At 40.7% G+C, this 27,304-nt stretch overlaps 1 protein-coding gene and 1 long non-coding RNA gene across 6 annotated transcripts; one reads left to right on the plus strand and one right to left on the minus strand.

Moving 5' to 3' along the window:
- LOC103098694 (proline-rich protein 36-like) lies at positions 1-7,194 on the minus strand. 3 transcript variants are annotated; one of them, XM_007500763.3, is made up of 4 exons: positions 7,076-7,194; positions 3,557-3,651; positions 2,737-2,788; positions 1-2,498 (listed from the first exon to the last, which is right to left on the minus strand). In XM_007500763.3, the coding sequence occupies exons 3-4, from the start codon at positions 2,765-2,767 to the stop codon at positions 25-27; spliced, it is 2,505 nt and encodes an 834-aa protein (XP_007500825.2). In that variant the 5' UTR covers positions 2,768-2,788; positions 3,557-3,651; positions 7,076-7,194; the 3' UTR covers positions 1-24. The 3 variants fall into 3 exon arrangements, with proteins under 3 accessions (XP_007500825.2, XP_007500828.2, XP_007500824.2); XM_007500766.3 differs by having other exon boundaries at positions 3,557-3,664; positions 7,076-7,185; XM_007500762.3 differs by lacking the exons at positions 3,557-3,651; positions 7,076-7,194 and having other exon boundaries at positions 2,737-2,920.
- Positions 836-27,304, plus strand: LOC103099356 (uncharacterized). Of its 3 annotated transcripts, XR_008913907.1 has the most exons (3): positions 836-1,241; positions 5,243-16,888; positions 19,595-20,921. It is a non-coding gene; the product is annotated as an uncharacterized LOC103099356 (long non-coding RNA). The 3 variants fall into 3 exon arrangements; XR_008913906.1 differs by lacking the exons at positions 5,243-16,888; positions 19,595-20,921 and adding an exon at positions 26,679-27,304; XR_471063.2 differs by having other exon boundaries at positions 5,243-20,921.

Below are 27,304 nucleotides of genomic sequence, written 5' to 3' on the forward strand. Positions count from 1 at the left end.
TTATTTTAGAGGAGGATGGGTTCTTTAATTTGCAGTTCTCTTATTTTTCAGTCTGTCTAATAGAGATCTTACAACATCCTCATTCCTTCTTGCTCCTTGTGTGGGGGTACTGAAATTCATGGACATTTTTTCTTTGAACTGTTGCTTATTTTCATATGTTTTTCTCCCACATGGCCGATCACCCTTAGCAAGTATAAAATTGAGCCAGGTCATCCTTTTAGGTAAATGATGATCAATTTGTGATTTAAGGGACATAGTGTGAGGACAAGAAGATGAAGTTGGAGATGTAAAGTATGAAGGGTCCCAAATGTTTCCTGTCTTTGGCTGGGGAACTTGGAGGACATATTTAATACCCATTTCATCCTTACTATTAGGCAAAGGACTTGGCATGACCACTAATTGTGCTCTATAAGGATCTTTTGTTCCATTTATATGAGGACAACCATATGGAATCCAAGAGGCACAAGCTAAACAGATAGTGTAACTAGATGATAAATGTGAGCCAGGCTGAGTATTATGATATCCCCTCATTCGCCTCAGGAGAATCTGCTTTTGGATATCACTTTTTATTTTCTCCCGCGGAATGGAATTGATGATATCATTGAAAAATTCCTTAGAGATCGTCCCAACACCCTCAGTCGGGTGTGCTGCATGGACATGTGTGAAATACTTTGAAGACTCTCTCTGGACTTTGTGGACCTTGTGGTGGAGGCCAGGTGGAAAAGTCTTAACAGGGCTGTGAAAATGGGAGGTCACTTTGACTTGGTCTTTCAGGTTTGACGGGGATCTCCAACGGCTAAATCCTGGAAATGGAGTGGACTGTTGGCCGGGCTTTCCTGAATTCTCAGGCTCTCTTCCCCGATCTATCAGAGGGGCGCCTTGATAAGCCGCGCGGCAGTCAGGACTGAGTCTGAGCATATCTGGAGGCTGAGGAGCCAGATGAAGCTCCGGGGGGTGGTCGGAATCTGAAGCTGTAGAGCCCTGGTGGCCGTCTGGCGCGGTCTGCTCATCCCACTGGGGAGAAGCCAGAGAAGGCTGGTCTTGGTGGTCGGGATCGTCGTCAGCCTGGATTGTCTGGCCCGGGCTCGATGAAGGAATGGGCCGGGGTTCTAAGTTCCGAGTGGAATGTGAGGTGTCCTCGGTCTGGTCCGCCTCATCGGGCCGGGCAGCGCCTGTGAGAGCCTCGTCCTGCTCAGGAGTTCCTGGCACAGCCTCCGCTGAGGAGCTGGGAGGGGATGGAGGTACGTCCGTAGGCTTGCGTTCCAGCGGAGTCTCCTTGGCGGGGTTCGGACCTCCTTCGGGGGCCTCGGGATGCTCCTTGACCTCGCTCTCTGGACCCGGTCCAGGCTCGCGCGGGCAGGCGGCGTCTGGTGGGGCTTTCTCCTGTTGGCGAAGGTCCGCCGTGCCATTCCCTCTGAGCTCTGAGCTCTGTGGCGTCGCAGCGAGCTCCTGGTCAGGGCCTGGTTGAGGGGCGACCCAGTAACTGAAGTGCAAGACTTCAGTGGGGTGCTCCGGACCCACTAAGCGCCTCGCCTGTTGCTCGGGGACCAGGAGGACCTCGGCCAGGCTGTAGGCTCCTGGCAGAGCCGCGGGCTGCTGCTGGGGGAGCCTGGAGGGAACGAGGGCCCCCCGGAGCCAGCTGTAGTGGGGCACCAGCGGGCTCTCGCTCAGAGGCGGACGCGGGTAGTGAAAGGGCGCCGAGGCGGCCCTGATCCAGTCGGGGTCGTGGCTGGCCGGGTGCGTGGCCACTGGAGTCAGCACAGTCATGGCCATGGGAGTCAAGGGCACGGGGGGACCTGCGGGTGGCACCGTGAGAGGCCTGACCTGCTGGAGGGATTGTGATGACACCCCGCTTGTGATCTCAGGGTAGCTGCCGGGGGAGGGGAGCGGAAGGGCTGGCATCTTGGGCCGTTGGGGGAGGCACCGGAGCCGGGGCGTCACGGCCCAGTCCCAGGGCCGAGAGCCCAGCGAAGGCTGGCCGCCGAGGCACGGCAAGGCCCCCGAGCTCCCCCTGGCCCAGGAGTCGGGCAGGGACGGAGATTGGGGCCAGGCCCCGAGGAGTGGCTGGGCCTCGCATTGGATCTGACAACCTTGGGGAATCTTAGGAAGGTGGTCCGGTCCGGACGGGCTCTTGAGGAGGGGGCGCTCGGGAGCCAGGGGTGCCTGGGGCCAGCGAGTGAGGCCGAACAGCGGGGTGGCCCAGTACTCCGGGCACGCCGAGGCGATGACCGCGGCCTTGCCCCAGGGCCTGGCGCGGGGGGCCTCCAGGTGGGGCAGCAGCACGGCCGCCGCCTCCCTGGGGCCCGCCGAGGGCGTCGCGGTGCTCCTGCAGCGAGGGTTGCCCGGCAGTCTGACCTGCGCCGGGCTCGTCTTGGCCCTGGACAGGGCGTCCTCGCTGATGGACGGCACCGAGTGCTGGGGGTAGCACGGCAGCAGCACCATCTTGGACGGGCGGGGGAGGCCCCTGGCAGCGAGGCCCGGCGCTTTGGTGGGCGACACTGCGGACGGGGACAAGGAGAGGCCGTTAGAGTCTGTGGGGAAGAGCAGGCAGAGGGGCCCAGCGCAGGGAGAGCCAGCCCGGGACAGCCTCACGCCTCGGAGGGGCTCCTTTTACCCCCCTCCCGCTGAGGAGGAAGCCTGAGGCCAGCTCCTGCTCCGGCCACCCGAGTGGCGGAAAGTTCAGTGAGGGGTCTCTCCCGGGGCGGGGGCTCCTGAGGCCACAAAGTCAAAGCTCACCGTTTGAAAACGTCTTCTGCCTTCTCCCCATTGGTCTGTTGGAGGCGTCCCTCTGAGAATGGCAAGAGAGATGGAGAATCTGGGTGACCTCATCAAGCAGGCCAGGATCTGCAGGTCTGGGGCTCCCCGCCAGGGGAGGCCCAGCACCGCCAGAACTGTGCCCGAGCATCCTCCCACAGACAGCGAAAGGCAAGATGGGCTAGAGACCTCTGGAAGATTTACTCCTCACTCTCACTAAAAGCAGCTCTAAGAATCATTTGTGTGCTAATTTATTAGTGAAGTGAGAGGGAAAATGACCACATAGAGCTTCGTGGTGGTCATCCAAAGCTCGTTTTAACAAGAATAAGATAATTTTACTGTAGAGGAGAGTCTTCCCCACAGACATATCCATTGTTCCAAATCAAGCCTCTTACAAAAGCCTTTCTGGTATGAATGTAAATGAAATGGAATCAATGGCCCTTTGGAACTAGATGGGCAAAAATTTGGAGAACCATAAAAACTAGGACTGAGAAATGCCTTTTTTCATAGGGTCAGAGATAGTGCTTGAAGGACTCTTGGAGGTCATCCTACTCTTCCTGATTGATAAATAAGAAAACTGAGGCACAGAGAAATCCTATGACCTACACGGGATTTCACAGTGAATATAATTGAGGTGGGATTGGAAACTAGTTCTTACTAGATTCCAGATCCAGCAAGGAACCCTCTACATCACCACGTTGCCTCAATCTAGGCATCTTCTAAACCTTTTCCGCACACAAAATGTCATAGTAATCCACATTACATTTCCACTATCCCATTCCTGTCTTAAAGGGCTTCTTACCAGTATCAAGAAGAGCAGGACACTGAGCCAATCCAAATGGTCTTCCAGATTATAAATTTCTTCAATAGAAGGCAGCTAAAGGGTTAATGAGTCCCCTATGAAAATAAACTGATCAATAGGAGTTTGTCCACAAAGAGTCCTTTCTCCTAAGAGGCCATTGTCCCAGCAACATTTGATGTGCCCTTAGAAAACTACAGCAGGACTGAATCCTCTCATCTTTAGTCCCAAAAAGGGTTGCTAAAGTGACTCTTACATCATAGAGTAGCATCTATCCATTGTCCATCTGCAGACAGTTTACTTACCAACCTCTATAGTATCTATTTAATTCACGGGAAATTTGAACTTCTTGACATTTCTGTGATGGAATGCTTCATAGCAAAACTCAGAATGTCTTGTAGGCACAGCTAGATATCTTCCCAAATCTGCAGAAAGCTTTCTGACATAAAATGACTGAATCCTTATCTCTTACCTCCCGGAAAGTGCAAAGCCCTTGAATCCTTCCCAAGAGCCTTAATTTCTGTGCCTCCTAAAGGGCAGGCACCACTCATTCCCATGATATTCCCCAACATGCATCTGTTCTCAGACTCTACCTCTGCCATTGAACACATTTCCATGTTTTATAGGAAATCGTTTATAAATTTGATGAAGATTTTCTACCAACCAGTAAAGGTCTTCACTACCCCCATTATAATTTGTTACCATACTAGACCTATTATAATACCAGAGTTTTAAGGGGAAAAGAAGAGAATTCCAGAGTTTCAAGGGGGGAAAAAAGTAAGTGAAGTCAAATCTAAATCCTCTTAGTTCACTAATCCTAGGAATAAGTCTCAGGACTGCTCACATTTTATTTGGAAAAATGTATGCCTTTTGTTATTTGCATTCCCCACCTCACCCTTGTAACGGGCCAATAAAACTCAATAATAAAGAAAAACAATTAAGTGAAATTGACAAACAGAGGGATCAAGTCTGACAATATATTCAATATTCTACACATGTAGCCCTGGGTCTGGAATCAGAGGACTCAGATTCAAAGGCCAACTTGGCTACTAATAGCTCATGTGACCTTGGCCAAGTCATCATTTTCCTCATCTATAAAATAAAGGAGGAAGAAAAATGGGACAGGTGACCTTTAAGGAAACTTTTATTTTATATTTATAACTACTTAGATCCTATGAGCTGACATTTTACCTTTTTTGCACCCAGCAAATATTCTGTAAACATTTGCTGAATAAACAGTCAATTCATTTTCATCTACTTCACTGGATATGTTAAGTATATTATGTAGTTCTGTGGAACATTGTATGCATGTAAAGTAAAAAAGAAAAATGTTATTTAATTAAAAAGTTTTTTTCTTTTTGTTGGGGAACTGAATCCATCTTACCTTGGATTTAGGGAATGAGATTAAATAGAATTAATTACAATGAACTGTAGGTTCAGCAGGATCTCCCTCTCTCTTGCCTTGTCTAGGAAATGCCCAGTTTGTCACTCTATAAAATCCACAAGATCTTATTCACATAGATTTTCATCAGGAAATGGATCTTTTAATTATCTAGTTGGAAACCATCTTTAACCCTTTGACATCGAGGCTAGGAAAGAGTAAATTACTTCCCTAAAAATAATGAGTCCCTAAAAATAATGAGTCATGAGTTCAGATCCTCTGACTTGTATAATACCATATTCTTTCAGAAATACCAAGTTTGCCTCTGAAAACAGTAGAAAAACTGATGCTAGTCACAGATGAACATTGGAAAGTAACGATTATCCCTTGGAAAAGCCTGCCTTGCATAAAGATTAAAATGTAAGTCATGTAGAGGAGATCATCCTTCAACTTTAACTGGTTGAAATGCAAGACCACCCTGTAGGAAAAATCAGCATAATAACTAATTTATCCTTCAAAATCAGCTACCAAAACAAATAGTGGATTCATGTGCCTCCTGCTCAGAAGAAATCAAAGATCTTCTGGGAAATCCAGTAGCATCCAATTGTGGCAATCAGGCATAAACCCTCCAGGAAAATTGCCACATGATTTCTCCTTGGTAGATCATAAGTAAATAGTTGATAAAATTGGAGACCTCCTTCCCCATAATCAGAGTGTAAACTGTAACTGAGAGCATCAGGACAAGCCATTTGGGGGGGTTTCCTTTCCCTAAGGGATTTGTTTTACCCCTAATGCCAGTGGATTGACCAATTGACTCTTTCCCTGCACACATTCCGTGCATGTTTACTCACCTACTTAAAACCACTTTAAAATGTGCGTCAATTGTTTGCAAGTCGTCTCTCCCATTAGAATGTGAGCTCCTTGAGGGTCCAATACTGAAATTGCATTTTTGCCTTTCTTTGAACCCCTACTACCTAGCATAGTGTTTGCATGGAGTGTTTGCACTTAATTACTTGTAAAAGAAAAAGTGTGTCTGTGTGTGTGTGTGTGTGTGTCTGTGTGTGTGTGTCTGTGTCTGTGTGTCTGTGTGTGTGTGTCTGTGTGTGTGTCTGTGTGTGTGTGTGTCTGTGTGTGTGTGTCTGTGTCTGTGTGTCTGTGTGTGTGTGTCTGTGTGTGTGTCTGTGTGTGTGTCTGTGTGTGTGTGTGTCTGTGTCTGTGTGTCTGTGTGTGTGTGTGTCTGTGTGTGTGTCTGTGTGTGTCTGTGTGTCTGTGTGTGTGTCTGTGTGTGTGTCTATGTGTGTGTCTGTGTGTGTGTCTGTGTGTGTGTCTGTGTGTGTGTCTGTGTGTGTGTGTGTCAGTGTGTGTGTGTCTGTGTGTGTGTGTGTCTGTGTGTCTGTGTGTGTGTGTGTGTCTGTGTGTGTGTCTGTGTGTGTCTGTGTGTCTGTGTGTGTCTGTGTGTGTGTCTATGTGTGTGTCTGTGTGTGTGTCTGTGTGTGTGTCTGTGTGTGTGTCTGTGTGTGTGTCTGTGTGTGTGTGTGTCAGTGTGTGTGTGTCTGTGTGTGTGTGTGTCTGTGTGTGTGTGTGTGTGTGTCCCTGCGCTTGATCCCTTGATCCTCCCTGGGTTATATTAAACCATGTCGAGTAATAGAAAAACAAATTCAAAAGTTACTGCTCATCATCCAGGAACATTCCACACAGAATGCCCCTGATTCTTGCCTTATAATCACATGAGCACAAACTGAGAATTGGACAGGTCCTGAGAGGCCATCCAGTCCAACCCCATCTGTTTACACATAAGGGAAATGAACCCCAGAAGGCAAATGACTAGTCCATAGTCACACAGATAGTGACACTTCCATGATTTGAACTTATTCCAAATTGGGATCCCTTAGAACTGTACATCTGGATACATTTTGAGATTTCTTTGGTTCAGGTGTACAGAAGAGTCAAAAGGAGGCTAGTACAAGAAGCTGGAAATTGAAGCTTTGCCTGAGATAGCTCGAGTGCTTTGAAGGAAAACTTCTACCTTTGATTTCTCCAATTCTTGGCCCCAACAGAATGTAACATTTGTCCCTAAAGAGCTCAAGCAACCTAAATTCCCGCCTCCCTTCCATTTCTCTGGCTCCAAAAGGAACTCTTACCAATAAGTAATCCCAAAAGAACAGCAAACAGAGTGTATCAGATGTTTCTAAGGTCAGAAAGCCCATTGACTCCAACCTCGGTGGCAATGTTTCTCCCCTGTAGGAAAGATGAATTTCATAAAAAAATTTTAAAAAAAACAGAAAAATACTAGTCCTATACAAATGAATATAGATGCTATTCTTTAGGCACATACCTGTATAGAAAGTTTGACTTTTTGGTCCCTTATCTCAATAAGTGCCCTTAATATTACTCTGACATCATAGAGCATTGGCTGTTTTGTACAAAACTTTCAACTTTGAACAGCTGTTCAAGTGACCTCACGTTTCTAGGCAGCCACTTGGCACAAAGGGGCCTTAAGAAAGGTTTTATGAAAAATTCTGGGAGGAGTCTGAGATTATGGATTCCAATTCTCCCTAAAAGAGATCTTAGAAGCCACTTCAATCAATCCTCTTGTTTTAATAGGGTGTATGGACCATGGACAGCCTGTTTTGGGCTGACAACATGCATTGGCTCAAAGCTCAAGGACTTGAATTCTTCAGAAGGACTTAATTATTGTCTTATTGTCACTCAACAGGTGAAACCTGTTCAATCTCTCTTTTTTTTAAACCCTCACCTTCCCTCTTGGAATCAATATGTATTGGTTCCAAGGCAGAAGAGTGGTAAGGGCTAGGCAATGGGGGTTAAGTGACTTGCCCAGGTCCTACAGCTAGGAAATGTGTAAGGCCAGATTTGAACCCAGGACCTCCCATCTCTAGGTCTGGCTCTCAATCCACTGAGCTACCCAACTGCCCCCTCAATCTCTTTTTTAAAAAACCACTTTGAGCCAGTGTAATTAGCCAAACAAAAGGAGGCATGACAGCTCTATGAATGTTCTGTGGTCTGTACTATACTAATAAAGAAGAGCTAAAGAGATCATGCCTTTCCCTAGGTTGTACAAGCAGAAAGTGGCAGAGGCTGGATTTGAAAGGAGTCTTCTAAATGAAAACCAAGCCCACTTTCCATTGTATTACTCCTTCATCTCTTCACATAATACAAACAATTCTATCTTGTAGCTACAGCCAGTTGAATTTATGATGATCCATACAAATTAGAAGCTTTCATATGTCTTGCAAAAGAAGAATTCTTGTAAATCGCCAACCACCTGAGGTACTACTAATAGTAAGTTGCAGTAGGTCATAAGGCGATTTCTGGGGATTTTGGACATATAGCTGAGGTTTAAAAAGAGTCTTTAAATACCATTACCTTTTACAAATCGGTTTACCAAAGCCATTCCAACGGTTCATATTTCTTACAAAACAAAGTTCAAAGTCTTTGCTTTCACATTCAAAGCCTTCCCTAATCCTACTGCTAATTTACTTTCAAGCCCAATCTCATTCTGTTCTTTCCAAAATGCTCTACTCTTATCTAAACTGCACACACTTGACATTCCTTCTCTGTATTCACCTACAATTTTTTAACTTTTATGTCTCTTTTCACATGGTTGCCTATATTTGGAATGTTCTAGACCATTGACACTAGTTCCAGAACCACCAGCACCACCTCCTTTGAATTTCTTCCTCTTTAAAGCTGAAATAAAATCTCATTTTATCTCTGGAACATCTTTCATGATCATGGGCATATCAATAATAATTTTTTACCTTTTAATATCACATACTATTTTATCTCTACATTTCCAACATGTTCCAAAATTAATTTTTTACTTTTTTTAAACCCTTACCTTCCGTCTTGGAGTCAATACTGTGTATTGGCTCCAAGGCAGAAGAGTGGTAAGGGCTAGGCAATGAGGGTTAAGTGACTTACCCAGGGTCACAAAGCTAAGAAGTGGATTATTTTTTATTTTTTTAGTCAATTTAGAATATTATTCCTTGGTTACAAGAATCATATTCTTTCCCTCCCTTCCCTCCCCTCACCCTTCCCATAGCTGATGCTCAATTCCACTGGGTATTACATGTGTCCTTGATCAGAACATATTTCCATGTTGTTGATGTTTACATTAGAATGTTCATTTAGAGTCTACATCCCCAATCATATCCCCTTGACCCATGTAATCAAGCAGGTGTTTTTCTTTAGTGTTTCTACTCCCACAGTGTTTCCTCTGAATGTGGATAGTGTTCTTTCTCATAGATCCCTCCAAGTTGTTCAGGATCACTGCATTGCCACTAATGGAAAAGTCTATTACATTCAATTGTACCACAGTGTTTCAGTCTCTGTGTACAATGTTCTACTGGTTCTGCTCCTTTCGCTCTGCATCACTTCCTGGAGGTCATTCCAGTCCCCATGGAATTCCTCACCTTTATTATTCCATTGAGCACAATAGTATTCTATCACCAACATATACCACAATTTGTTCAGCCATTCCCCAATTGAAGGGCATCCTCTTATTTTCCAATTTTTTTTTTACTGTAAAATGAAATCTTTATTTTTTAAATTTTTTTATTTGAACTTATTTACTCAACTTAGAACATTATTCCTTGGATATATTAATCATATTATTTCCCTTTCTTCTCTCCACCCACCCTTCCTACAGCCAACATGCAATTTCATTAGGTATTAATTGTGTCCTTGATCAGAACCTATATCCATGTTTTTGGTGTTTGCATTAGGATGTTCATTTAGAGTCTACATCCCCTCAACCCACGTATTCAAGCAGTTCTTTTCCTTCAGTGTTTCTACTCTCAACAGTTTTTTCTCTGAATGTGGATAGTGTTCTTTCTCATAGATCCCTCTGGGTTATTCAGGATCACTGCATTGCCACAAAGGAGAAGTCCATTACATTCGATTGTACCACAGTGTATCAGTCTCTGTGTACAATGTAATCCTGGTTCTGCTCCTCTCACTTTGCATCAATTCCTGGAGGTTGTTCTAGTCCCCATGGAATTCCTCCAGTTAATTATTCCTTTGAGCACAATAGTATTCCATCACCAACATACACCACAATTTGTTCAGCCATTCCTCAATTGAAGGGCATCCCCTCATCATCCAATTTTTTGCCACTACAAAGTGCAGGTATGAATATTCTTGTACAAGTCTTTTTCCTTATTATCTCTTTGGGGTACAAACCCAGCAGTGCTATGGCTAGATCAAAGGGCAGACAGTCTTTTAGCGCCCTTTGGGCATACTTCCAAATTGCCCTCCAGAATGGTTAGATCAATGCACAACTCCACCAGCAATGCATTCATGTCCCAACTTTACCACATTTCCTCCAGCATTCATTACTTTCCTTTGTGTCATGTTAGCCAATCTGCTAGGTGTGAGGTGATACCTCAGAATTGTTTTGATTTGCATCTCTCTGATTAGAAGAGATTTAGAACACTTTTTCATGTGCTTATTAATACTTTTCATTTCTTTATCTGAAAATTGCCCATTCATGTCGATAGCCCATTTATCAATTGGAGAATGGTTTGACTTTTTAGACAATTGATTTAACTCTTTACAAATTTGAGTAATTAGACCTTTGTCTGAGGTTTTTGTTGTGAAGATTGTTTCTCAATTTGTTGCTTCCCTTCTAATTTTGGTTGCATGGCTTTTGTTTGTACAAAACCTTTTTAATTTGATGTAATCAAAATTAATGATTTTACATTTTGTGATTTTTTTCTAGCTCTTGCTTGGTTTTAAAATCTTTCCATTTCCAAAGATCTGACATGTATACTATTCTGTGTTCACTTAATTTACTTAAAATTTCCTTCTTTATATTCAAGTCATTCACCCATTCTGAGTTCATCATGGAGTAGGGTGTGAGATGCTGATCTAAACCTAATCTCTCCCATACTGTCTTCCAATTATCCCAGCAGTTTTTATTAAATAGTGGATTTTGGTTCCAAAAGCTGGATCTTTGGCCTTATCCTAGACTGTCTTGCTGAGGTCATTTACCCCAAGTCTATTTCACTGATCCTCCTTTCTGTCTCTTAGCCAGTACCATATTGTTTTGATGACCACTGCTTTATAGTATAGTTTTAGATCTGGTACTTCAAGGCCATCTTCCTTCACATTTTTTTCTTTATTTCCTTGGATATCCTTGATCTTTGTTCTTCCAAATGAACTTTGTTATGTTTTTTTTTTTTCTAATTCAGTAAAAAAGTTTTTTGGTGGTTCAATGGGTATGGCACTAAATAAGTAAATTAATTTGAGTAGGATGGACATTGTTACTATGTTAGCTCATCTTACCCATGAGTAGTTAATGTTTTTCCAGTTGTTTAGATCTAGTTTTAATTGTGTGGAGAGTGTTTTGTAGTTGTGTTCATATAGTTCCAGTGTTTGTCTCAGCAGATAGATTCCCAATTATTTTATTTTGTCTAAGGTGATTTCAAATAGAATTTCTTTTTCTAACTCTTGCTGCTGAGATGTGTTGGAAATCTATAGAAATGCTGATGACTTATGCGGGTTTATTTTGTATCCTGCAACTTTGCTAAAGTTGTTGATTATTTCGACTAACTTTTCAGTTGATTCTCTACGATTCTTTTAGTAGACCATCATATCATCTGCAAAGAGTGGTAGATTGGTCTCCTCATTGCCAATTTTAATACCTTCAATTTCTTTTTCTTCTCTAATTGCTACTGCTAGTGTTTCTAGTACAATGTTAAATAATTGAAGTGATTATGAACATCCTTGTTTCACTTCTGATCTTATTGGGAAGGCTTAAGTTTATCCTCATTGCAGATGAATGTTTGCTGGTGGTTTTAGATAAATACTATTTATTATTTTTAGGAAAGGCCCTTCAATTCCTATGCTTTCTAGTGTTTTCAATAGGAATGAGTGTTGTATTTTGTCAAAGACTTTTTCTGAGTCTATTGAGATCAATCATGTGATTTTTGTTGGTTTGCTTGTTAATATGGTCCATTAGGTGGATGGTTTTCCTAATATTGAACCATCCTTGCATTCCTGGTATAAATCCTACCTGGTCATAGTGAATAACCCTCATGATCACTTGCTGGAGTCTTTTTGCTATTTAAGATTTTTGCATCTATGTTCCTTAACGAGATTAGTCTGTACTTTTCATTCTCTGTTTTTGACCTGCCTGATTTTGGAATCAGTATCATATTGGTGTCATAAGAGGAATTTGGTAGGACTCCTTTTCTTATTCTGTCAAATAGATTGTATAATATTGGGATTAGTTGTTTTTTGAATGTTTGACAGAATTCATTTGTGAACCCATCTGGTCCTTGGAATTTTTTCTTAGGTAGTTCTTTAATGGCTTGTTCTCTTTTTCTGATAGCGGGTTGCTTAAGTTGTGTATTTTTTACTCTGTTAGATTAGGCAATTTATTTTTGTAAATATTCATCCATATCATCTAGATTGTCATATTTGTTGCCATATAATTGGGCAAAATAGTTTTTAATGATTGCCTTAATTTCCTCTTCATTAGAGGTGAGGTCTCCCTTTTCATCTTGGATACTGTCAATTTGGTTTTCTTCTTTCCTTTTTTTAATTAGATTGACCAGTACTTTGTCTATTTTATTTGTTTTTTCAAAGTACCAGGTTCTAGTCTTATTTATTAATTCAATAGTTCTTTGACTTTCAATTTCATTAATTTCTCCTTTGATGTTTAGGATCTCTAATTTAGTCTTCATCTGAGGATTTTTAATTTGTTCACTTTCTAGTTTTTTTAATTTGCATGTCCAAATCATTGACCTCTGCACTCCCTAATTTGTTAATATATGAACTCAAGGATATAATTTTCCCCCTGAGTACTGTGTTGGCTGCATCCCATAGATTCTGAAAAGATGTCTCATTGTTGTCATTTTCTTCAATGAAATTATTAATTATTTCTATGATTTGTTCTTTAACTAACTAATTTTGGAAAATTGTATTGTTTAATTTCCAATTAATTTTTGATTTGCCTCTCCATGTACTCTTACTAATTATTATTTTCATTGCATTATGGTCTGAGAATGTTGCATTTATTATTTCTGCTCTTTTGTACTTGCTTGCAATGTTTTTATGCCCTAGTAAATAGTTAATCGTTGTGAATGTACCATATACTGCTGAAAAGAAGATGTATTCCTTTTGTCTCTATTTTTCTCCAAATATATACTAACTCTAATTTTTCTAAGATTTCATTCACTTTGCTTACCTCTTTCTTATTTATTTTTTGGTTTCATTTATTTAGTTCTGATTGAGGAAGGTTTAGGTCTCCCACTACTATAGTTTTTCTTTCTATTTCATCCTTGAGCTCCACTAGTTTCTCCTTTAGAAATTTGGATGCTATGCCATTTGGTGCATACATGTTGAGTATGGATATTTCCTCATTGTCTATACAGCCTTTTATCAGGATGTAATTACCTTCCCTATCTCTTTTAACTAGATCTATTTTTACTTTGGCTTTGTCAAATATCATGATTGCAGTTCCTGCCTTTATCATTTGATGCCAAATAGATTTGGCTCCATCCTCTTATTTTTACCCTATGTGTGTCTACCTAACTCATGCAGATTTCTTGTAGACAGCATATGGTAGGGTTTTGGTTTCTAACCCAGTCTGCTATTCACTTGCTTTTTATGGGTGAGTTCATTCCATTCACATTCAGAGTTATGATTACCAGCTGTGTATTTCCCAGCATTTTGATTTCCATTCTTAGTCCTGCCCTTTCTTTACTTCCCTTTCTAACCCCCTTCTTATTTCCTTCTTATTTTCTTTACAGTCTTTTTAAACTACCCCCCCCACATCCTCTCTCTCCCTTGTATTGCTTCCCTCCCCACCAGTCCATTTGTTACACTTCTACTTCCTTATAGAGCACAAATCAAGTCTCTGCCCCCAATGTATTTGATTGTTCTTTCCTCTGAGTCAATTTCAATGCACATAAGAGTTGACTATTTTCTATGTCCAACCTTTTTACCCTTCAAGTGTATTGATGTTCTCCCCCCCATGTGTTTATTTGTGACATATACATTTACCCCATTTTGTTTCTTTTCCTATTTATGTTAGTATTGACCTCTTTTTAACCCTAGTTGTATACACACACACACACACACATATATGTATATTATATATATATACATATATATATATGCATGCATATATCTCTATACGTATTTATGTCTTGGCATTTCCTCCTATACAGTTTGTCACTGTTCCCTCTAAGTATAAGTTTTCTAGCTACCCAGGTGATAATAACAATTTTTAAAAAATAAAATCCTTACCTTCTATCTTGGAATCAATACTGTTTATTGGTTCCAGGGCAGAATAATGGTAAGGGCTAGGCAATGTGGGTTAAGTAAGTGACTTGCCCAGGGTCACACAGCTGTGAAGTACCTGAGGACAGATTTCAACCCAGTATGTCCCATCTCTATGTCTGGCTCTCAATCCACTCAACTACCAAGCTGCCCCTGATAATAAAAAATTTTAGGAGTTAACCATGTCCTCTTTTCTTATAGGGATACATAGCATTTTTACTTAGTGTGTCCCTTAAAAAATGTTTTTTTTGTTGTTGTTTTTCTTTTTCTTTTTTCCCCTTTATTAATTACCTTTTGATGATTCTCTTGAGTTCTCTGTTTGGGGATCAAATTTTCTGTTTAGGTCTGGTCTTTTCTTTACAAATGGTTGGAATTCTTCTATTTTATTAAGTGACCATACTTTCCCCTGTAAAAATATAGTCAGTGTTGCTGGGTAGTTGATTCTTGGTTGTAGACCTAGTTCCCTTGATTTCTGGAATATCATATTCCATGCCATTCGATCCTTCAGTGTAGATTCAGCCAGATCCTGTGTTATCCTCACTGTAGTTCCATGGTATCTAAATTACTTCTTCTTAGCAGCTTGTAATATCTTTTCCTTGGTCTAATAGTTCTTGAATTTAGCTATAACATTCCTGGGTGTTGTCAGTTGGGGATTAAGTACAGGAGGTGATCTGTGGATTCTTTCAATCTCAACTTTTCCTTCTTGTTCTAGAATGTTGGGGTAGTTTTCTTGGGTAATTCCCTGTAGTATAGTGTCCAGGCTTTTTCTTTTGTCTTGGTTTTCCGGTAGGCCAGTGATTCTTAAGTTGTCTCTCCTGGAATGATTTTCTAAATCTTCTGTTTTGTAAATGAGGTGTTTCATATTTTCCTGAATTTCTTCATTCTTTTTATTTTTTTTAAATAGTTTCCTGCTGCCTTGTGACATTGATTGCTTCTAATTGTTGTATTCTGGCTTTTAAAGACTGGATTTCATCCCTGGCTTTTTGGTCATCCTTCTCCTGCTGGTCTGATTTTCTTCGGAGGTCATCTTTCATCTTCTTTGCCTCATCTTTCATTTTCCTTGCCTCATCTTTCATTTTCTTTGCTTCATCTTTCATCTCCTTTGTCTCATTTTCAAGCTGATTAATTTTGGCTTTCAAGAAACTATTTTCTGTTTTGTAAAAATTAAATTATTCTCTAGTAATAAAAATATTATGTCTTAAGAGGTTTATTAAGGATTATTGGAAAAATCAAGGAATAAAGAAAGTACACAAAGGCCGAGCAGAGAGCATTGAAGAGCATAGAAGAGGCCAGGTAGGCATTACTGCAAGTTTAAATACTAATTGTGATCTCACCCAGGTGGAGATGCAGGTGAGATTATAGGGAATTCTGGGAAATACCAAAGACTTCTGGGGATTAAAGTCTAGGGTTCAAATCTCCATTTTACAGTTTCCAGATAACTTATCTTGCTTTTTAAGTTTTTTTTTCCAAGTTGTCCTCAGTCTCTCTTAATTGTGTTTTGAATTGTATTTTGAGTTCTTTCAAAGCTTGTGTCCAATTTGATGGAATTTCTGTGTTTTTGCTTGGTGTTCTTTGATCCTCCTCTGTTACATTTGCTCTTTGTTCATTTCCAGGATAGAAGCTGTCGGTTGTAATTTCTTTTTTCTTTTTCTGTTCTTTACTCATTTTTACCCCTTCTCCTCCCCCTCCCACCCCCCGCCATATTTGCCTGTACTCTTGGTCCTTTCATTATGTGCTGGATCTGTGGGTCTGGGCTTTTCTGTCAGCCTTCACCCTTGGAGCTTAGTGAGCAAATCTCTCAGAGCAGTCTTTGAAGGATGGGTGTTGGAGCTTGAGTTTCCCTGCCCTCTGAAGGCTTGATGAGATTAAACCCAGTAGAGTTGGACTTGCAGGGCTGGATATGCCTTGAGGCCAAAACCTCAGGAAGGGGAAGGGGGGGCAATATGGAGTGTCCCTGCTGCTGCTAGTAAGCTGCCAGCTCTGAACTTCTTCTCCAACTGTTTCCCCACCACCTGTGTTCAAAGCTCTGAGCCTAGAGCAGCTTTGCGCACAAGGTGTACTCCCTCCAGACTAGCACCCTTGCCCACCCAGAGGTTCCAGCCACCACTGGAGGCTCAGAGCTCTATGTGGGAGAGTGTTCCTTTGAACTTCCTTCTTCCTTCCCCCTAAACCTGAGTGTTCTCGAATTCAGGCTTTTTTTTGGGGGGGGGTACCTTTTAAGTTGAGTACAGCAGGAGGGTTCCTTGGCTCTGTCTGTTGTTAGATTTGGTTTTCAGTCCCCTGGGAGAATTTAGTTTTTAATTGGTAAGGAAGGGTTTTCAGAGGTCTGAACTTTCACTGCCTCTACACCTCCATCTTGATTCAGCCTCCTTCCAAAATTATTTTGTGCTAAATGTATTTATGTATCTTGTTATATCATCCATCCACTAAACTATAAGTTCCATGAATGTAAGGACTATATTTTATTTTCACTTTGCCTAGGTAACAACTATATAGCTCAATGGATAAGTTGTTGGACCTTGAGTCAGGAAGACCTGAGTTCAAATCTGGTCTCAGATACTTCCCATCTGTATGACTGGGAGTAAATCAATTAACCTTTGATTTCCTGACAAAAAGATGCTTTGGATTCACTAGGGTCGGAAATGGTAAGTGTGATAAAGAATGGAAAGGTTTGTAATCCTATTTTAACATAAGCCACTCTACTATCCTTTGCCAAGAAAATCCCATAAAATAGCTATGGTCCATGAGGTCATGAAGAGTCAGATGTGACTGACTCAGCACCATCCCTGCCAGCATCTAATGAAGTGCTTTGCACAAACTAGGCACTATAAAATGCACATCAATCTCCATACCATGTTACCTTTATTCCTACAATCATCCCCATCTCCCTGGCTCCAGGAACCTTCAACTTCAACCTGATACACTGGACTTTGGCAAGTGGGCTTTAGCTTGATCTTGCCTGGAATTAGGTTTACGTACCTTTTTCCATCCATCTCTATACCATGATATACCACTGTACCACTTCTACCCTCTCTCACTTTCCAGGTCCCTTTTATGAGTTACCTTAGCCCATTACAATGTAAGCTCCTTGAAGGCTTATTTGTATTTTTGCCCTCTGCATTAACTCTTTTACCCTCAGTGTCTGCCACATAGTAAGCACTTAATAAATGTTATATCTACCTAGACATCTATAATAATAGATAGCATTTACATATTATTTGAAGATCACTTTATTCCTATTATCTCATTGATATATAATACAAATAACAACAACCTTGTGAGGTAGGCTATTATCCCCAATTTATAAATTAAGAAACTAAGGCTAAGAGAAGTTACATGACTTTCTCAGAGTCATTTAGAGCTAACTAAATCCTATTAAGCCCAGCACTCTATACATTAAGCTATTTCATTGCCTCTCTGCCTATGTTCATTTCTCACTTTACCAACTAAAGAGTAGTTTCTGCATATTATTTCATTTCACTCATGAATATGTTTTAAAACAATTTATTATCATATTTTTATAAGCCAAAATAAGAATGCAACTGAGCCTGGGGCATTTTGCTTCCCTTTGGAAAGATTTTGGAATCTACAGATGAGTAGGAGAAACTGAGTTCTCAACATGTCAACATGTCACTGAATTCCAAAGTCTTTCCAGAAGATTATTTGGCATCTTTCCTTACCTCATGTAGAACCTCAATACCATGCCATGGTTAGCATTCTCTCTACCAATTAGGAGTCATATCCACATTTGCAGCAACATGCATAATATACCAGGTTTTGTTCAAAGCCTAGTTATAGAAGCACACCATTGTTATTAAATGGCTAAGATCATAAAGATTATAATTTACAGAACTAAGACTCAAACTCAAACCCAGGTCTTTGGGATCCAAATCCAGGTGATTTAAACAATTATCCTAGCTTGAGGTCATTGATGTATAAGATCAGGTTCTCAGTTTCTTATTCAGCAGGTACACCGGGGGGAATCTTCTGCTAGAACATCAAGTTTTACAAACCTCATACCAAATGTGGAGGGGAGGTCCTTATGACTTCATTTCTATGTTTCACTTTGCTGAAATTCCAAGATCTTATAGGTGTGGAAGAGGCATGCATGCAAAGGACAGAAGCTGGAGATAGGTCAGCTGTCAATCAAAGGAAAAGTCCATTTTTGAATATTTCCAGGAAAAGCAGTTTGGAGCCTAGCCAATGGGGATTGGTTTTGAGGGTTTTGGGCTGATGGTGGATAGTAACTTGGAAAATATTATTAAGAAAATGTTTGAGGAATTTATCAAGGCAAAGGGGCTAGACCAGATTAAGTATAAGAACAATGGTCAGACTGATAGTTCACCCAAAGAGAAAGAGAGAAAGGCAAAGAAAACAAAGGTTAATGGGAAAGGAAATGACAGTGATAAGGACACTAAATCTGATAGGGAATTTGTTATCAAAGACTTTAACATCAAGTTATAGTTGAGAACTGAAACAGGTTATCCATATCTCTCAACCTTCAACCTAAACAATCTCTACCAGGGGAAGGAAGAGAGGGAGGGTATACCATGAAGATATTACCTCATAGTTTCAGATACTTCACAAGAAACAACAAAATGATCATGTCATCAATGAAGATACATAAAAATGACATCTGATAAAAAAAATAAACCCTAGTCATGAGTAGCAACACGAGTAGACTAGGAAAATAATCAACAAAAAATAACAGTCCCTATGGAAAACAAAGGAAAGCACACATGAGAGTACTCATCAACAAAAATTACAGACGAGAGTGTTGCACGTGTTAAAATAACAGTAAAGCACCCCTGAAACAAATAGATCAGTTCCAGAAAGAAATATGGCCAGGAACACATACAAAAGGAAAATATGCATTTAAAAGTTTAGTAACCATGGAAAAATCTCTACATATTCTATACAAACTCTCTGCCTACAATAGCAACAGCAATGTAACAAAATTATTTCAAATGAATACATAACTCCAAACCAAACAAAATACATTATATCCAAATTCTATCTCCAAGACATAACTAAAGAAAAAAAATTTCAAACATCAAAAAGATAAGAAAACTTCAAATTCATATACCCACCTGAAGATTAACACAAGTAAAGCTTACTTCCATGCATGAAGATGAACACATGTAAAGCTTACTTCCACTTATGAAGATAAATACATGTAATGCTTACTTCCATGCATGAAGAATAATTGATGATTTCTGACAAGCACTCATGAAGAACTCATAACTTACTTCCATGCACAATGATAATTTCAATCTTACATACATGCACATGTAAAAACCTTACATGCATGCATGTTCATGATTTTTCCAGTCTGTTCTTCATTGTTCCAGTTTGTTCCTGAAATGAAGAACATAGGACTACAATCAAGAGTGACAGCAGACAAGAGTGGTATGCTGACCAGATGAAGGACACACAGTTTCTACAATCAAGATCAAAGGACATGGAAGGGCATTGAAAGCTTGGACTTATGATCATGACATTATGTGTGTAGTAGTCTCTCGGTAACCGAGGATGACGATTGACTTTGTGCGTTTTTGTGCACAGACACCTGTGCATGAAGATTTAAGTGGAAAAGTCGATGCACAGAGACAGTCCCACTCTCTCGGGTTGGAAGCCTGGGTCCAGTGGCACGAAAAGTCGTTACACCTGGAGACTTCCTCAGCTGCATTGGATGTGCTCCAACATGCCCTGAGCACTCCACAGTGCTTTGCTGCATCGCCATCTCAGCCGTTGAACCTTCTTGTTGGTTTCTTCCGCCTGTTCCGCCGAAACAGTCTTCACATGCTGGGTGAGCAAAGCCCTAGTTCACCACAGGTCAATGACCACCCGATGGCTACCCTCACAAGGTTTAGCCGGCCTGTTGAAGCCATTGCCCGGGGTGTGGCCACTGCCGCATGCTAGCAGCTACTGGGAGCCACAAGTGAGATCTGGGTGTCAGGTGAGGATCAGAGGCTGGAGAGCTGCCCTAGGAGGGCATGACAAGCCCTCCATACCAAAGATATTACTCCTCCCTGAGCACCCCATACACCCCAGAGGTTATGTAAGAATGCATCATACATGTTAACATCACATATATGCATACACATGCTAGATAGAAATATAATGTAGGAAGATATCTCATGGAATAGGTAAGTATACAACATACACATAGTTGCAAAACACAAAAGTCACACTAATATATAAATTTCTGTGGAAAATGCAAACAGACAAAGATATTTCTTTGAGTTTGCACAGAAATCTAAAGCAATGTATTATGGATGTACATATGTAAATCTATATAGAAACAACTTATGTACATATGTAGATACTAATGTACTAACATGCTAACTATGTTAGAATAATTTATTAATGTTCTAATGATTAACTATAGGGACAGTTTAGAAAATTTGTTAAAGAATTAGGGAAGTAGGGACAGACAAAAAACTACTTAAGTATAGAAGTTAGATTACATTATGATTTTAGGTCAGCAATTGTTAGTAATAGAAAAATTTTACTTAGTTGAATTTATAAACATTAGTAGATAAGACAATTGCATATTCAAAAATGCTATTGAAATTGTTGGAATTGTTTAAAATTGGTTCATGATTTATTATTATGTCAAAACCATGTTCATGTAAATTCCTATTACCTAAACCATTTTCCTATACCAAAACTTAGCATAGAACTAGACAGTCAGAATAACTAAGATAAGATTAGGATTTGTTATTTTGGGAGGGTAAAGGAATATTTAATATAGTACAGGATTAAAAATTAGATAGTTAGAAATAGAACATAATATATCTAAAAGGTAAGTATCATTAAAAATTGCTGGGTGCAATCTTTTTTAAGACAAAAAGGGAGGAACTGTGGAAGAAGCATGCATGCAAAGGACAGAAGCTGAAGATGGGTCAGCTGTCAAAGGAAAAGTCCATTTTGGAATGTTACCTGGAAAAACAGTTTGGAGCCAAGCCAACAGTGACTTTTTCTGGGCTTTTGGGCTGATGGTGGTGACTTTGAAGGAAGAAGCTGGGTTTATCTCTGGGACTTGGAATAATCAATTTGGAGGTGACCAGGCTGATTTGAAGGCAGAAGAAGAAGGACAATAGTCCATATATATCTCTCTCTGACTTGCTCTGTTTCATGCTAGTGACTGAATTGCCATTTCTCTCAATATCCTCCAACCTAAGGCTCCCTGTAGATAATAGGGAAACCTCAAACCCTCTTCCCTTCATCTTCTATCTTTCCTGTTTTCCCCAATAAACCCTTACTTGAGATAAGGAAGAGAAAAGAGTATTTTCTATGAAACTTCATAGCTCACCCTGAGTGACTTAGGAGGCTGAAGAAGAAAGGGGGAGGGGAAACAGAGGGGAGGAAAGGAGGCTGGAAGAGGGAGGAAGGGAGATATATAGAGAGGAGAGTAAGCAAAGGAAGATAACTACCTGATCCATTAGTTATCATTTATCCATCAAATATACCCTCAAATATCATCTATTACATAGGAATACCACAATTCCAAACCCACACTCACCCTAAAATTAGGAATTATCCACAACCAAATCTTATAACCAAATTTAACCCCTGAAACAGTTTATCCTTTTCAAATGTGATACTAGAATAGACCATATCTTATACTCTAAGAACTGTAGTAGTATAAGGAGTCCACATTAGGTTTAGTGCTATTTTTATTAAAAATAAAATGTATCATTTACATATCCCAAAAGTAACTAAAGATGAGACTATCAAGAATCATGAAATTTATGCTAACAGTCCCACCAGTTACTCCAGTCCTGAATTCAATGACTTTCCTAAAAAGTTATAGTATCCTCATTGACCATCTCAAGGCTCAGTTTGCAAATGCTAATATACTCTCCCACTTGCCTCCCAACCCTGAAGATGGCTTTTGAAAGAAATGGGTTCATAATTATTTTTTTAACTAAGAAAATCAGTGGTTTTCTTCTTTTGGAAAATCTTTGAATGCAGAGCCAAGGTGGCAGCTTAGGATCACATAAACCTAAAGCCATAACCTCTTCAACAATCCTTCTAAATCAATATTTATATTGTGCTTCAAAGAAAAAGTAAATCCAAACCCAACAAGAAGTAGTCATGAGACTCTCCTACTGAAAACAAGTTGAAAGGCACAGTCTCTAGTTTTACTGGAAAAGGGAGAGGCACCCTCCCCCACCCAGCACTCTGAAACTTGTGATAAGACCAGTTTGACTGTGTGACCCCCAGCCCAGAGATGGCAACTTCTAGGCTTCACCTCTGCCCTACCACCCATGGCCCAGGGCTCTGAGAAAAGACCAAGCCTGCCCTATGTGAGACCCTGGCAGAGACGATAGCCATGAGGGTTCATCTCTGACCCACCACAAGTGGTTCAGGGATATAATAAGGACTGGCTTGGAGGAGGGAGACAAGAGGGGTCCACCTGCCTAGATGCCCCTGGTCCACTGGCTACTGTGAAAAATTTGCCCCAGGGAAGGGCAGCTCAGCAGGTTAGCTCAACCAATTGAATCTAGTTTACCAGCAAAGGATTGAGAAAAGAGATGATTTGGGCTCAGGGAAGAACAGCCCAAATACTCTGGTTCAGTAAATCAACAGAGGGGCAAGTCTAAATAATTCATAGGGTAGAAGAGGAGGAGGGGAATAAAATGAGAGAGAGAGACACACACACAATTGAAAGTTTCTATGGGAGTAAGGACCAGAGAACAGAATCAATGAATGAGGACATGGCCTAGGAAACATCGACCAAAGTCTCAAAAAAATATGAAATTGGATGCAGGCTATAGAGGAGCTCCAAAAAAGAGGAATTTAAAAATCAAATAAGACAGGGTGATGAAAAATGTCAAAAGGAAAGTAGTAGCCTGAAAAGTAAAATATGGCAGCTGGAAACATTGAAAGCCAGAATTGACCTGCTGAAAAATGATGCAAAAAAAAAAAATGGAAGAAGAGAAGAATGACTTGAAAGGAAGAATGGACCAAAAGGAAAAGAAGAATCAAAAGGCCAAGGAAGAAATAGTCTTTAAAAATTAGAACTGGGCAATTAGAAACTAATGACTTAATGAGACACCAAGACATAATAAAACAAAATAAGAATGAAAAAATTAAAGATGATATGAGACACCTCCATAAGAAAACAACTGACTTGGAGAATAGATCCAGGAGAGACAATTGAAAGAAATTCTTTATCTATGCTAGTGATGGGCAACCTTTTGAGACTGGTGTGTCAAAATTTGCCAAAAAAAAACAAGCATAACTTAGGTGGTGTGTCACCACCCAAAAACAAAACAAAAAAACCCATAAATTTGCAATATTTATAGTTTAAATAACAAAAATGTATAATTATAATACATAATTGTATTTAATGAACCAACAACTAATCATTTAACTTACCTACTTAGTGACTTCTTTGTTCATCTGTCAGTCAGTTTCTTTTGTTTGTCTTGATATTTAACTTGTGTGGGGTGCTGTGAACTAAGATAAGTGAGGGGGAGGGAAAATGCTTTAAATAACCTGCCCATTACTGAATTTTTGTTGCTGAATTTCATTGCCTAAATCTTCAGTTCAAGGTTGGTATTTTGTACACTTCAAGCCCAAGCAAGCACTACTAACTCCATCTGTCAATCTGTTTCTTTTGTTGGTTTTGATATTATTTAACGCTGAGAATAAGGTCTCACAAAAGGATGTAGAGGGGAAAATTGTGAGTAAAGCCATTGCTATATTTTTCAGAGGGGTATATGTGGTGCTCAGGGAGGAGTAATATCTTTGGTATGGAGGGCTTGTCGTATGCGCCTAGGGCAGCTCTCCAGCCTCTGACCCTCACCTGACACCCAGCTCTCACTTGTGGCTCCCAGTAGCTGCTAGCATGAGGCAGCGGCCACACCCTGGGCAACGGCTTCGACAAGCCGGCCAAACCTTGTGAGGGTAGCCATCGGGTCGACGACCCCTGGTGAACCAGGGCTTTGCTCACCCAGCATGTGAAGACTGCTTCGGCCGAACAGATGGAAGAGACCAACGGCTGAGATGGCGACGCAGCAAAGCACTGTGGAGTGCTCAGGGCGTGTTGGAGCACAAAAGACAACACGGCCATCCAATGCAGCTGAGGAAGTCTCCAGGTGTAATGACCTTTCGTGCCACTGGACCCAGGCTTCCAACGCCGAGAGAATGGGACTGTCTCTGTGCATCGACTTTTCCACTTAAATCTTCATGCACAAGTGTCTTTGTGCACAAAAACGCACAAAGTCAATCATCATCCTCGGTTACTGAGAAACTACTACCATATTTTTCAGAATGCTAAAAGTGTCTGGTAATCAGTTCCATGCACTCCTCCATTGCATGTGGGCTGGAGCACCACCCAGTCTTCTGCTGGTCCAGCCCCACCCCAGCTGGCTGGTCCTGGGGTGCTGCAAGAGCAGTGACTGCCACCCATCAGCCAGCCAGCCTGTGCACTTCTCCTCCTTGATCCCTTGGGAGTCTCACAAGCCCCATCTGCCTGGTTGTCACCATCCACTGTTTGCCCCCCACCCTCGTGGCCAGCATGTGGAGCAATGTTCCTTCCCCCCAGGATGGGCTAGGCCATGGGCAGAGCTGTGGGCACATGGCTCCCCAGGCAGCTTCCAGGCCCCAAGGCACAAGCCCACATGTGCCTGTGTGTCATAAAAAATGGCTATGTGTGTCAGTGCTGATACGTGTGTTATAGGTTCACCATCACAGATCTATGCCATGCCTAATAATTGAGAGTCTCCCACCTGGGCACTCTCTTTTTGCTTTACACTATCTCACTTTATCTCATCACCTCCAGTTATCATCTACATGCAGACAACACTTTATTTCTAGCCTTAAACTCTTTATGAGACACAGAACCAAGTGTCCCTCATAGCCAGCTATCTTCTAGAAGTCATATGAGTGTCTTAAATTCAACATATCCAAAAAAACCCTCATTACTTCCCACCCCAAGTCTTCCCCTTTTTCAAACCTCACTGTTACAATTGAAGATAAGAGATTTGAAACCTCAGCATCCTCCTCTTGTAGTCACATCTTACTGTGTCCTACACATCTATTCCATTGCCAAGTCCTATCATGTCTACTTCTCCAAAATCTCATGCTAAATCCCATTTTTAGCATCTATACAGTCATAAACCTTGTTCAGGCTCTCATCAACACTTGCCTAGACTGTAGCTATAGCCTTCTCACTAATCTTCTCAAGTCTTTCCTTACTCATCTGTATTCCACTTAGCTACCTGTTTGGTTTTTCATAATCTGGTTCTATCTTTCCAGTCTTTTACCCTCTACACACACTATATGATCCAGCTACATTGATCTCCTTCTTATTGTTCCTTGCATACAACACTCCCTCTTCCATCCTTGTGTCTTACTTAGCCTGAAGTCAAGGAAGATCTAGTTCAAATCTTACCTCTGACGCTTACTAGGTGTGTGATCCTCGATGAGTCACAGCCTCATAGAGTAATGATGAGGATAAGTAGAGAAAAGTAATGATAAGCCCTTGGCATAGAGCCTCCAAAAGTGAGCATTACTTAAGTTGGCTTTTATTTATATGAACCTAATTATTTACTAGTTGTCTGCCTCATTAGAATGCGAGCCATTTGAAAGCAGGAATGGTTTTTGCTTTTTTGGGTGTGTCCAAAGAGGTACAAGAAGGTACAGTGACTGAAACATACAGAGTAAGATTATAATAAATGCTTATTGACTAAAGTTGATTGGAATCTCAGATATATAAATAATCCTCCTCAATTGACAGAAACAGTCAAACAAGATAAAGTACACATGATGCTTATTTAACATAGCAAAAATGATAAGGATTTTGTACTACCCCACAGGACACACCACCAATTATTCTTTTTGGGGTGCTGGGTTCACAATCCTGAAGCTTCTGTTCTAGAAAGTTTGGGGGGGGAAATAAAGGTGAAAGGTTTAATGAACAGAACATCTGATGGTCTTCAGACCATGAAAAGTGGAGGTAAGAAATGATGTCAGTCCAGAAATGCTCTCTTTACGAGTCAGTATACTGTGGACTGCCTTTGCTACAATTAATGGGATGCCACTTAGCTCCTTGAAGTAGCTGAATATTATGAGTTATGTGGGAAGAAGAGTGAGTAAATTGAATAGATCAGGTCAGGCAGATCTGGTTTTGTTTGTCTTTAAAATTCTGGTATCACAAAGCAGCAAGTTGTTAGGCAATGGCTAACATGAAAGTGCTGGCTAAAACAAATGGGAAATATGTGTATGAGGTAGAGAAATTTCTGTAGCTTGAACATATTGATCAGTATCATCCTAATTATCTGGGAATCAAATAGTAGCTCTCTTTCTAATGCAAGTAGAGTGAAAAAGTTGGTTTAAGTCACATGCATGGATGCTGTTTTATGCCATAAGCCAAGAAACCAAGTTCAATAATTCCTTAACTCCTCTCTCTTCTAACAGAACTAAAAATCAACAAAGTAAAAGAATGAGCCACTCTAAAAGCAATAACAACAGAGAAGGAACATTTTTTTTTCTACTAATAAGTGAGAGTAAAGGAAAAAGTCTATAACCTCAGCAGCAATAAGGAGCTCTTGGATAGTGCTGCGATGAGGCAGGAACACCTGAGGAAGGCTTTAGTTCTCTTACTACAGTTTCCTTCTTCACCATAAGAAATCTGTTTACTGTCGGGAAGACCAATGAAGGCAATGGCCTGACTTCCTGAACCAAGGACTGGGGCTGAAGTAGATCAAATGAGAAGTGGAGAGAATGAGTAGAGGGAACGCACAACCTTCAGTATTCCACAGCAACTATCCAAACTTCCCTTCATCAGGGCAAGACAGAAGATGATCTACCAGGTTCTTCAATTAGGAAAACTGAGCTTCATTTTTAAAACATAGTCATGTATTTCTCTCCTCAAATAGTAGTTCTACCTTGTCACAAAATCAAAAGCTCCAAAAAAATTTCTCATCAAATAATCTCTAGTTAAGTTTCCCTTATTTTATACTCAAGAGATGATTTAGAAGAGTTGATTTTTTTAACCCAAGTCTAGGACTTTACTTTTATCCCCATTAAATCCCATCTTTTTA

This window comes from Monodelphis domestica, chromosome 8, assembly GCF_027887165.1.
Source record: "Monodelphis domestica isolate mMonDom1 chromosome 8, mMonDom1.pri, whole genome shotgun sequence".
NCBI lineage: Eukaryota > Metazoa > Chordata > Mammalia > Didelphimorphia > Didelphidae > Monodelphis > Monodelphis domestica.